Source organism: Staurois parvus, unplaced genomic scaffold (assembly GCF_062004578.1).
Source record: "Staurois parvus isolate SC_StPar_1 unplaced genomic scaffold, SC_StPar_1.0 ptg000432l, whole genome shotgun sequence".
Classification (NCBI taxonomy): Eukaryota; Metazoa; Chordata; class Amphibia; order Anura; family Ranidae; genus Staurois; species Staurois parvus.
The window spans coordinates 8,094,913-8,108,535 of NW_028318228.1; the positions used below are offsets into that span (position 1 = coordinate 8,094,913).

At 40.0% G+C, this 13,623-nt stretch overlaps 1 protein-coding gene across 1 annotated transcript in view; it reads left to right on the forward strand.

Moving 5' to 3' along the window:
• Positions 1-13,623, forward strand: part of AGBL1 (AGBL carboxypeptidase 1) — a 924,602-nt gene that overhangs the window by 149,183 nt on the left and 761,796 nt on the right. The window contains exon 6 of the mRNA XM_089687659.1: positions 9,517-9,554. Within this exon, the coding sequence (XP_089543785.1) occupies positions 9,517-9,554 (38 nt within the window). The remainder of the gene's footprint in view (positions 1-9,516; positions 9,555-13,623) is intronic.

Consider the following 13,623-nt stretch of genomic DNA (forward strand, 5'->3'; position numbering starts at 1 on the left):
GTGGAGAAAACAGACTGCACCTGTCTACTTTTTTTTAAGATAGCATTTTTTGCAAGATCACCAGATATCTTTTTTACTTTCTAAAAATGTTCTTAGCCTGAAAATAACTAATATAGCAAATGCATCTAATAACTGGTAATCTGCAATGTATTACTATATTATTCTTGGGTTTAATTATGCTTTAAATGTTGATGGTGATGGTAGGGAGCTTAGAATATTTTAGGATTTAAGTGTTAGGGTTTTGGCAAGGGGTATAACCACATCAGGTATTGTGCTTACCGCTTATGGACTAGAGAAATTCTAACATCTCAAGCTTGGGCCAATTGATTTAAAAAAACTTATGATACTAAATTGATACATGGGGGGTTGATTTACTAAAACTGGAGAGTGTAAAATCAGGTGCAGCTGTGCATGGTAGCCAATCAGCTTCTAACTTCAGCTTGTTCAATTAACCTCCCTAGCGGTCTGATTATGTCCATATTTCTGTGCTCAAAGCGGTACATTTTTTTGCATGGAAATATGTTTTTTTTTATTGTAGGCCTGTAATTTTTAGGAATAACTGACTGAAATCTGTCCGAACAAGAGTCTAGTAAACATTCCGGGTAGGATAAAACTTGAAACACGAAATCATAAATTATAATTTAATAAATAATCATAAAAAATAATAAATAATAATAAATTTAATTCAATAATATAATCAAACCAAAAACACTGAAATTTGAAATAGAGCGCCAAGTTCGCACATCACTGAGCAAAGTCACAAAAATCGTTTTCAGTGGCTGATGTTGAATTTCCCCACGAATCATTATCTCTCAATCCTGCAAGTGGTTCTGATTTACTATCGCTGTTCTCTAGCCGGTCTAAAACCGCTTTTGACCTAAAGGGACACTTTTTGGACGCCATGGACGTTTCTCAGTTTCCAGGCAGAAAGAACAGTAAAAATGCAGGCAGGGTGCAGGACAAAGCACTCGGGACAAAATGTATGTGAAATGGTTTGGTACAGTAATGTTTTACTATGTGATTTTAGTGATTTTAGTGAATGTCACTTTTTGTCATTTTCAAATTTCCTGCCGTTCCGTCCCCCGTACGTCCCGACGCTCTCAAAGGACAGAACCCAGATGACAGATGCCGGCATCCGCCGGATTACATTGCTGGGGACACTGCAGAAGGGACATCGCGGGAGCGCAGGACAAGGTAAGTGATCGAAGGATCGCGGAGCAGCGCCGCATGGTATTCCCGAGTGTAGCTTGGGGTTACTGCTTGTGGTACTGAAACTTTACACCGAGCTACATTCGGGAATACCGCCAGGGAGGCTACGCTTTGGCAATAACACCTGGAAGCTGATTGGTTTCTATGCAGAGCTGCACCAGATTTTATACTCACCCGTTTTAGTAAATTAACCCCATTTTTTTTTTTGTGACAAACTAAGCTTTGTTTTGTTGATACTGTCCTCCAAGAATGTAATGTTCTCAATAAAACTGAAACAAATAAAAATAGTATGACCAATTAAAGTTTTAAATAGTAACTCCATTTTTTATAAAAAAAAATAATCCCCTCTGGGTGATCTATATACATTCCAAAGATTTTAACAACCTTTGTTGCAGATCCCTAATTTTTGTTGCTGTAAAGAAATAGCGGTTTGTTTTATCATGTCCTTTGTAGACTAATTCTGAATGGGAGAGTCTGGTTCTTTATATTCACCTGGTGCATTCTCAGTGTTCTGATGAGAAAAGCTGCAGTGTCAGTATTCCTAGTGAAGTATCTAACCCTTTGGGAAATATCTCACCAAACTGCACTTCCTTTTGCATCGGGTGACTAAAATTTGATTTGTATCTTAGTGGGAAAATCAATGAGTCAATCACATTAGCAGGAAATTACATTTCTAGGGGCATTTTGTACACCAACTGTGTACAGAGCACCTCCAGACTGTCACATTGCATTGAATTTTACAGAAAATTACTGCAGCTGCAGATTGGAAAGTTAAGGTTCTTTTTAACATTAATTTAATTTAACGTTAAATTATAATATGGCTTGTGTAGCAATTGCACTACATATGTAATATTATTTTTTTTTCCAAGTGCTATATTTTTACCCTTTTGGAGTTACCCTTTTAAAGCAGTGGAAGGCAACCTTTTGAGCATAGCATGCTGCAAAATGTTTTCAAAGAAATGAAGCATGTCAGCTACATAACAAAGGTCAACTTCACATAATAAAAAAATATATATATTTTTTGATCATGCATTATGCTGTGCCTTGATGTGCGCTAATTAAGTTAAGAAAGCCCTTTCATTTAATTGGGCTGGCATGGATCAATAATTTAATGTTAGTTTTAATGCAGCACACCACAATGTAGTGTGTTACTGTGTGTTGTGGTGTGCTGCAATGCATCAGTTTTGGGGTGCTCTGGGTTAGCACATCAGGGTGCCATAAAAACTGCATGGCACTTCCAATTGTGGAGAGGTCTAAATGGGCCCTAACAGCTGGTTATCTGCGTGCAACAACTACAACTAATTACTGTGTATCCCAATCTTTCCAAATTATAAATCCATGATCATTTTAGAAATCAATTCTTAGTGGCTTATGGACACAGACTATTGTGGGTAGTAGGTCGCGTCGGTGGACGATGCTGTGGAAGTATGGCGGCTGATGATGGATGGTGTGTAGGGAAACCGGTACTGAGCAGCACATTTAACCACATGCCGCCCAGCCACTGTTTAAAGACGGCGGCAGGGCGGCACGGCTGGGCAAAACCACGTTTTAAAACGTGTGTTTTGTAAACAGGTAGGGGGCGCGCGTGAGGTACGCCGCCGCCCTACCTGTCCCGCCGATCACAGCCGTGGATGTCAGTCGCCGGGTCACAGCCGGTCGTTACCGGCTATGTCCCGGTGATCGGCGTCAATCGCTGACAGAGAGCACAGCTGCAGTAGCTGTGCTTTCTGTCAGTTCCCTGACAGCTCCAGGACAAGCTGATCAGGACAGAAGAGTTTCTCTCTCTCGATCAGCGGTGTCCCGTGCAGTACACACCCCCACCCCCTAGTAAAACACTCCCCTCACACAGTTAACCCTTTCCCTGAAAAATAAACTTAACCCCTTCCTCCCCAGTGCCATTAGTACAGTGTCAGTTTTTTTTTTTTTTTGCACTGATCACTGTATTGGTGTCACTGGGGATGTCAGTGACCCCAAGTCAGAAACCCCCAATGTCAGAATGTCCGCCGCAGTCCCACCATAAGTCGCTGATCGCCGCCATAAGTTACTGATCGCCGCCATAAGCCGCTGATCGCCGCCATTATTAGTATAAAAAAAAACTAAAAATCCCAGTATCTTTCCCGCCATTTGTAAACGCTATAACTTTCACGTAAACCAATTAATTTACACGTATTGGTTTTTTTTTGTAGCAAAGACATGTTGCAGAATGCATTTTGGCAGAAATTTATGACTAAATTTGACTGGACATGTTTTATAGCAAAAAGTCCAAAATATTGTTTTTTTCCTCAAAATTGTCAGCCTTTTTTTTTATAGCGCAAAAAATAAAAACCGCACAGGCGATCAAATAGCACCAAAAGAAAGCTCAATTTGTGGGAAAAAAAGGGATGTAAATTTCCGCGCAATTGTCCATTAAACTAGCGCAGTGCTGTATAGCAAAAAAATGGCGTAAATTGCAGTATCTATACCATAGTTTGTAGACGCTATAACTTCCACACAAAGCAATCAATATACACTTATTGGGATTTTTTTTTTACCAAAAACATGTAGCAGAATACATTTTGGCCTAAATTTATAACCAACTTTGAGTTTATTATATATTTTTTATAGCTGAAAGTAAAAAATATTGTTTTTCTTCAACATTTTTGGCCTTTTTTTGTTAATAGCGTGAAAAATAAAAAGCGCACAAGTCATCAAATACCACTGAAAGAAAGCTCTATTTGTGTGAAAAAAAGACGTAAATTTCGTTTGGAAGCAGCATTGCATGACCGCGCAATTATCAGTTGAATTAGTGCAGCGCCGAGTAGCAAAAAGAGGCCTGGTCATTAAGGGGGGTAAATCCTCAGGAGGGCAAGTGGTTAAAGAGTGAAGACAAACTGCGCAGAAGAAGGTGAAACAGGAAGGCACTTCTAAGTGCAATATTCCAGGTCAACTTTAATAAAAAGTGGTGAAAACACTTACCCCTGGTTCTCATATCCGCGTTCCTACATTCTGCGTTTTTATTTTAATATACGCCCGTGCCCCGGGACACGTAGGGGAGAAGTCCCTGCACTTCTTCTAAAAACGCAGCCTGCACGGGAACCTCGGTTCCCAGTATGGTTGTGATTTCCAGTGCAGGCGGCATGCCATTAGAATTAATGGCACCCATCTGCGAGTCTGCATTCCTCTGTGTGGGTGGTGCGGCTGCACGGATTTGTGTGTGGATCCGCAGTGGCACCATATTAAAGTTGACCTGGAATACTGCACTTCGAAGCGCCTTCCTGTTTCACCTTCTTGGACACAGACTATAACCTAAGCTGACAAACTGATGCCAGTTGCACAGGAGGGTGATGGAGTGAATGAAAAAGGTAGGTGTGCCAGGCTTTATGGATTATCTAGTCTTCATTGCTAAGAGCCGTGCACTGAGAACTATAAGTGCCAAACTTCAAATTACTAAAATGTTTATATCCATAGTTGTGTATCATGTCCAAGCTCTGCACTTCAGAGTCAGACATTTTCTCGATTGGACTTACACTCAACCGTTCTATACACCTGTAATTACTGACATCTTTGCTAGGGTCAGTGGCCCAGTCTTTTCCCAATTCATTGAAGTCTGAGATCAAAGATTGCAATTTCAAGGTACTGTAAGTGGATTTCACTGGATTACTTTCATGTTCATCAAAATAATATGAAAATCAGTGGAAATATTGCCCAAAAGCAGCCCATACTCCCAGAGTATTAATTTTTCATTTTTTTCTTCTTGATTAATTTTTTTCAATCTTCATGACTTCGTGTTGCTTTCCAGCCAGCTGGGATACATAGAGGGAGATTTACTAAAACTGGCGCACACAGAATCTGGTGCACCTGTACTTAGTAACCATTCAGCTTCTACTTTTTACTTACCTGCTCTGTGCAAAGGTTTTTCACAGAGCAGCCCCGATCTTCCAATTCCTGGTTCCCTGCCAGCACTCCTGGATCCTCTCTCCTGCTGAGTGCCCCCAGAGCAAGCTGCTTGCTCTAGGGGCACTCTTATGTGCTCTCTCCTAAGCCTCCTTTGTGTGTCTATGAGACACACAGAGCGCTGGTTGGCCCCACCCCAGCTCCCTTCTCACTGGCTGTGATTGACAGCAGTGGGATCCAATGGCTTTTGCTGCTGTGTCTCATCCAATGAGGGGAGTTGCCTCTGCTCTTGTGCACATCGCCGGATCAGGTTCAAGTGAGTATAAAGGCTGGGGGCTGAAGGGGGAGCTACACACTGAACATTTTTTACCTTCATGCACAGAATGCATAAAGGTACAAAATCTTAAGCCTTTAGAACCGCTTTAAGCTTTGACAATAAAAACTAGGAGCTGATTTGTTACTATGCACAGCTGCACCAGATTATGTGTGCACCAGTTTTAGTAAATCAACCCCATAGTATGTCAAAATGGTTAGTTGTTGGAAGTGCAAAGTTCAGTTCTGCGATGTGTGCATGGCAGTTGTGCCCAAGTTGGCAATATACATTATATACATTATATCATGATTGTTCCAATTACAAGCATTGATAGCTTTAGGATTTTATAAATAATAATAATTTCTGCAAATGATAAAGTGTGAGTTCAGTCAAATCTGAATTTCCAGGTAGCCTTGCACTGCTGTAATTCCTTGGGGCTGATTTGCTAAAGGCAAATAGACTGTTCACCTCACAAAGGAAGTTGCACTTTGCAAGGAAATGTTCCCTGAAACGTAGTGAATGAGGTGACGCTCTGCTGACTTCCATCATCCAATCATGTGTATGCAAAAAAACAGTTTCTTAAAAAATGTCCTTACACCTAATTGGGTATTCTCTAATCTCTGGGGCCAGTTCCCTTGCAAAGTGCAACTTTCATGCAAAGTAAAAAGCCTTTTTGTGTTTAGCAAGGGAAAATGGGGGATGAATGTGACTCATTTCACCAGGCTGTACCTATTATCACTGAAAAAGGGTATGCTAAATGGCTGACCAAAGTCCAAAAATTCATGTCACCTAACCGAATCAGATTCTGGAATATGGTGGTTCTCATGAATGTTTTAACTGGATAAGGTAAACAGTTGATTATTTTTGAATCTTAAGAATTGATTTTAGAATACAATTACACTTAGGGCAATTGGTAATGACATGGCCCATTATAAATTCTATTGGCCTGTGATAAGTGCTAAGGTAAAAGTGATCCTAAACACATACTGTTTAATTTACATTGCCCCTTCTCTTTCTCTATGTGGATGATGGCACTATAACTATTTTAATAAAAAAAAATCTAAACCTTTCCAAAACTGAGCTTCTAGTATTCCCCCTGGCCCATGCCCCCCCCCGACTTCTCCATAAAGATCAACAACACTACCATCAGTCCCACCCCTCATGCCAGGGTACTAGGTGTAATCCTAGACTCCAATCTGTCCTTTCAGCCCCAGGTCCAATCACTGACAAACTCATGTAGACTTCACCTCCGCAACATCTCCAAGATACGACCATTCCTAACCTTGGAAACCACTAAGAAACTCATTCACTCCCTTATTATATCACGCCTTGACTACTGTAACTCCCTCCTCACTGGCCTACCTCATCGCAGGCTATCCCCACTCCAGTCCATCATGAATGCTGCTTCCAGACTCATCCACCTTACTAACCGCTCTGTATCCGCCACCCCTCTCTGCCAATCCCTCCACTGGCTTCCAATTGCCCAGCAGCTAAAATTAAAAACACTAACACTGACGTATAAAGCTGTTCATAACTCTGCCCCAAATTACATCACCGATCTTGTCTCTAAATACCACCCAAACCGTACTCTCCACTCCTCGCAAGACCTCCTACTCTCTAGCTCCCTTGTCTCCTCCTCCCATGCTCATCTCCAGGATTTCTCACAGGCTTCACCCATCCTCTGGAACTCCCTAAGCTAAGCTATCAGGCTATCGCCTACCCTGCTCACTTTTAGGCGCACTCTGAAAACTCATCTCTTCAGGGAAGCCTACACCGACCCCAGCTAACTAATGGAATCCCCTACTCCCCCAACCACTCCATCCCCCACAGCTAATTATCTCTTGTACCACTATCCCCTCCCTCCTAGATTGTAAGCTCCAAGGAGCAGGGCCCTCTAATCCCTCTTGTATTGAACTGTATTGTTACTGTACTGTCTCCCTCCATAATGTAAAGTGCTGAGCAAACTATCGGCGCTATATAAGTCCTGTATAATAATAATAATAAGTATCTTTTTCCTAATCGATATACAGCTGTCACATGACCCAGCTCTTTCCCGGCCTGTCTGCAGGGAAACATAGGCAGGAGGAGCTTCTAGTCCTCTACTGCTGTTCACATGTTCAAAATAAAAAGAACAAACAGCCTCTGGAATACAAAGTAAAAATAAATCATCAATATCTGTAAACTGTTTGAAATTGTCAGACAAATATACAGTATAATTAGGATCAAATTTTTATTATATTTTGGTAGTAACATGATGTGGGTGGATTTCTGCCAGTCACAGGCTGCATCACACGCCTCAAGCCTGTGTCTGGTGAGTGTACATCCGTACCAAAGGTGGATTTCCTTTTACAAGCTTTTGCACAGATACTCTTCACAGATAACTTCACGTGCCAATCATAGGCATTTCTTCAGCTGATATCTTTGCACAAGAGACGTTTTAAATTCACGAATGCTCTGATGAACTTATTTTATTGCATTTTATGTCATCTTGAACTAGTTATATTAATATTGCACTTTCAACACTTTACTCACATAGATGCGTTTAAGTCACATGCGTTTATGGAATTTATGACATGCATTTTTTAGCGCTGCACTAATATTTTAGAAATTGTGATTCTGGGACTGTTACCTATACCCTGAGTGCTATTTGCTTTTAATTCATTTGAATATATATAATTTTAATATCATATACTGCATTTAACACTCGCTCTATTACCATTTCTACATACTAATATCTGCAAACTGTTTGAAATTGTCAGACAAATATACAGTATAATTAAGATCAAATCTTTATTATATTTTGGTAGTAACATGATGTGGGTGGATTTCTGCCAGTCACACGCCTCAAGCCTGTGTCTTTTAATAACAGGAAGGTGAAGCCCTCGTCAATTAAGATGTAATATCGCACCCCCATTGTGTTTAGCTGGTGCGTGGGCATGGGGGAAGAAGACAGGAGTGGGCTGTCATTAACCATTGTGTATACGTCCACATGTGTGACTCTGTGTGAAAAGTCAAGGAAAGCTCAGCATTGAAACACTGAGCATGTGCAGTAGCTGCCAAAACTGCTCACCAAAATCCCAAACTTCAATGGGTACATGGATAGGAGGGGGAGACAGAGAACAGCAGGATCAGCCAGGTTTTTGCAGAATACAGAAAACGAATCCCATAATGACTGATTGAGTATAAACAGCATGTAATACAGCAATTATTGATATCTTTTAATGATTTAATGACACTTTAAGAAAATGTATAACAGAATGGCGGCCTACATGGTGACTTACAGATTAGCCCTTCTGTCTTGCAGAACTAGGGTGCCCTGTTTTAACGCAGGTCAGGACTATCTGCATGGAGTTTGCATGTTCTTCCTGTCCTTTCTCCAGGTGATCTGGCCTCCTCCCACACTCCTAAAATGTGCTAGTGGGTTAATGTTCCTCATAGCTTAGTGAATGAGGTGTAGCTCTGCTGACTTCCACCATCCAATCACATAAAAAGCAGAAATGCAGGTTTTTTTTTATTTTCCTAGCACATAGCTAGGTATTCTTTGTGAATTGAAAATTCACCACATTCACTAAGCTCTGGGGAAATGCCCTTGCATAGTGCAACTTTCTTTGTAAAGCGAACAGTCTATTTGGCTTTAGTAAATCAACCCCGTTGTGTTTAGTGGGGGAAATTACAGTCAAGGCAGGGGCCAACTCTGGGCCTGAATGGGTCAGACTTCTCTATTTGAAACATCCTGCCAACACCCTTCCAAAACTGAATTACCAGTTCTGCGCACTTGTATTTTCTAAGACATTTAACGTGCAGCGCGTTGTTATAATTGACTTGAGGTCAAACTATGGTCAAGTTCTGCTAAAATGATGTGCCCTCCTATATATGCTTCCTGGAAACTTTAAGTCATGTCTTCAAAGAGTCCACTCAATATATCATGTTTTCTTTATTCTTCAACATGTTTGTTTTGATAAAGGATGTGCTAAATGCGGTGATCTCACTAAGTGTCCATTGAGGTCACAGTCGGGATTCAATGCTGTCAATTTAGAAGAGCACAGGCAGGTGAAGAGGCTTCAGACGCTAATGAGAAATATTGACAAGTCTGAATTTCATTCTCTTTTTACTGTCTTTAGGGCAGCCATCGGAGCACTAGCAGCTCTACTGAAATCAAGTAAGTCTATTTTTGTGTGCCTTTGAATGTCTTCCTTCCTCCTCTGTACAAACTAAGTCCAAAACTAATTAAAATCTATTAATAGTGAGATACTAAAAAGTACATGACATGTTTTATTTCCCACGTATCTTTGAACAAGGGCAGAAAATCATGACCTACCTCAAAGACGTTGTCTTTATATTGATAGGTAATTCTCAACATAATAATTTAACATTTGAGAGTAAAACCAGAGCCAGATATTGGGTCTTCATGGTCTCACTTCCTGAGCCACTTTTGTTCACTTTTGTAACATGGTACATGATGCAGATCTAGTAATGAAAGCCAAATTTTAAGATTGTGAAGTCTGAAGTGATCTGAAGTCACTAAAATAGATCTATAGTAAATATCACTGTCTGGGATCGATAAACAGTAATAGAAAGGCAAATATACCACACCTGGAGAAAACACTTATTACCCATCGAAGGCTGAGTAGATGAGGGGGCTTCTCTTGCACCTCCTGCTCAACAATCCTAAAGGTGGTGGCAGAGAGGGTTAGGTAACAGAGTAGCATGAGTGTCAGAGTTTGCAGAACAAGCCATATCTGTATTGCAGCCACATGAATAGAACTGGGAGCTGAAGATCACCAGACAGAAACCAGCCACAGAACAACGTGGTCCCGTATCAGGAGTCAAAGACAGGGTCCAGAAAACAAGTTGAGGCCAGTAACAGAGGAAGGTAGTAGGAGTGTCCAGAAAGCAAGTTGGGTTGTAACCGATGAGGCTGAAGACCACTTAACAATTTCCTCCTGCAGTACTTCATTTTATAAAGGTCACTCGACCACAAAACCAGTGTTGAGGATGCAGTTAACTGTCAGAACATGCATGCTAATTTTTGTGTATGCATGTGCGATTACTCGCTAGTGTAGAGGTGTGGAATGTGTAATGTGCATGCACAAATCCCTGCACTGGTTTCCTTCTGCTGCTGAGAATCTGACCTTCCCTGCAATACTGATCCAGGCTTCTCCCAGTGCTGGTTACATAACACCAGCACTGGATGACCTGGAGGATACACTAAAGAGATATTGGGGTTTTGGGGGGCTCATGTGTCATTTACAAAGTATGTTGAAATGTTACTGATTTTAGTTCCCTTACCTGTTCACCCACAAGAAGAATATACACTAACAGCAAACCAACATAAGGTAAATAATCATTATTAGAAATAGAACCAAGCTCCCCTATCAGTTACCGGTTTTGCCAAACGTACATGGCTTGGGGCAATTAAGAGAATGTCCCACGTTTTCTGTTGTAGTATGGAAAATTATTCTGAATCAGATTGTTGTGATAGCAATTTATCCCTTGTGAGACCTCTATGCCTAGCCTGTATAAGCAGATATAATCACTGTGGGCAATCCTTATCAGATAGCTTGAACTCACCAATACTGTGTTCATCCAGAAGTTGCTTTATTCTGTACATGTGAAACAGGATACAGCAGAATGAATGGTTTCCAGTATTATGCGGTCAAAAGATGATACTTTCTGTAGTGTACTATGCAGAATACATGTGTCCCTGTTACATGTGGACTGTTAGCTGCATCCATGACACAGGAAGTGCTGTACTCATAAAGAAGGGAGGAGCTTCATATGCAAAGGAATTGTGTCATAGATCTCAGGGAGGTAATATAAAAAGCAAGTGCATTACCAAATAAGGCCACTGGTGGCGGCATATAACTATCTATAGAAATATCCATAGGAAATGGTACAAAGAATAAACTATATGAATTCTCATGTACATTAACATAAATATTAACTGTGTAACAGCATAAAAATGCTAAATTAAATGGATAAATGGAACACCCAAAGGTGAGGGCTAATATCCAGCACTCCAAGATGACCATGAACAGGAACAAGTATTATGACAGAAAGAACTTACGGATAGAGTTCCTGAAAAGTATAAGAAAATGGGGGAATAATATGACTCATTCCACCAGGTTCTACCTGTTAACACTGAAAATTATTATGTTAAATGAATAACAAAAATGATGCTGTGCTACCCAATACCTAAAGAACAAGCAGTAAATGATTAATATTGTGGAAAAAAATTATCTAAAATAAAATAGATGAAATATAAATGCGATCATATATATCAAACATAAAATAATAAGTCACATAACATAGACATATAACCGTGACATAATAAGTGATAAATAAATTTGGTGCTCAATAAAAATACGTGACTAAAAATGGATAATGACAATCAAATAGATCTCATAACATGTGCATAAACTATGTGAAAACAAAGTGAGAAAAAACAATGTTGCCGTGCACAGTCCTAATAATCTGTGTATCTTCAAAATGTTGTGACACATGCAGTGACCACTACAACAAGGAATCCACCACCAGCTAGCCTGCATGCTCAACTCCAAGCTGCGACCCTCAAGGGGTCATATGGCTTCAACATAAACTCAAAAATTATGCTATTCCTGTATATCCCTTTGCCTTAGATCAGGGCAATCCTCTTGGCGGAAAAACTCATGAACGTACCAGCAGTAGTGATGTCTCCTCACAAAGGTGGCCATAACAATTGTCTCATAAGTTGCCCCCACATAGAAAATTAAATCAGAGAACTGCCCATAGGGTAGTAAAATAAGGACCCTCAGGAAGTCACGTGATTCGTGATGCAATGCGTAGAACGGAAGCATGGTGATGTCATTTCCGGCACAGACGGCAGCCACCATCTTGGTACACCTCAGCGTATACACCTGTTTGCTATTGCAGTTTTTATGCCTTTGGGTCTGTGGACCGTGTGTTTTTTATGCGAGTAGGCACTTTGCTGTTTCTTATCCAATAAATGCCTTTATTTTACTACACTATGGGAAGTTCTCTGATTTAATTTTCCATGTGAGGGCAACTTATGAGATGATTGTTTTGGTCATCTCCGTGAGGGGACATCACCACTGCTGATACGCTCATGAGTTTTTCTGCCATGAGGATTACCCTGATCTAAGCCAAAGGGATATACAGGAATAGCATCGTTTTGAGTGTATGTTGAAGCCATATGACCCCTTGTGGGTTGCAGCTTGGAGGTGAGCGCACACTAGCTGGTGGTGGATTCCTTGTTGTAGTGGTCACTGGATATGTCACGACGTTTTGAAGATACACAGATTATTAGGACTGTGCACGGCAACATGTTTTTGCTCACTTTGTTTTCACATAGTTTATGCACATGTTATGAGTTCTATTTGATTGTCATTATCCATTTTTGGTCACGTATTTTTATTGATCACCAAATTTATTGATCACTTATTGTGTCACTCTTATATGTCTATGTTATGTGATTTATTCTTTTATGTTTGATATATATGATCGCATTTATATTTCATCTATTTTATTTTATATATATTTTTTCACTTAATATTAATCATTTTACTGCTTGTTCTTTAGTTATTGGGTAGCACAGCATCATTTTTGTTATTCATCTTTTTGACACTATTGGTAGTAGAGATAGGTGCTAGCAGCCACTCAGGTTTGTTGAGGGCATTGGCAGCGCAGGAGGTTTCTCTCATTGGTTATGTTAACCAATTCAATACCGGGCAATTTTACACCTTCCTGCCCAGGCCAGTTTTCAGGTTTCAGCGCTCTCACACTTTGATTGACAATTGCGCGGTCATACAACATTGTACCCAAACTAAAATTTTTAGCACTTTCTTCACACAACTAGAGCTTTCTTTTGGTGGTATTTAATCACCGCTGGGGTTTTTATTTTTTGCTAAATTAACAAAAAAAGATATATATTTTTTTTTTATTAATTTTTATTTTTTATAAAAAATGTTTTCTTTTTTTTAAGATTTTTTTTCATATTTCACTATGACCAAAGTAGTACAATGTTACCATAGTAACATTGTACTACTTTGGGGAAGTGATCAGTATTTGTTTTTTTTTACACAATTTGCTTATAGCAAGCATTTACCTGAAGCAAGCATTTACCTGAATGACATCGATTCATTCAGGGTTTTTTTTTTTTTGTTTTTTTTTTGTGCTTAGCTGTGATTTGGCCACAGCTAATCACATGACATGTGCATGTGATTAGCTGT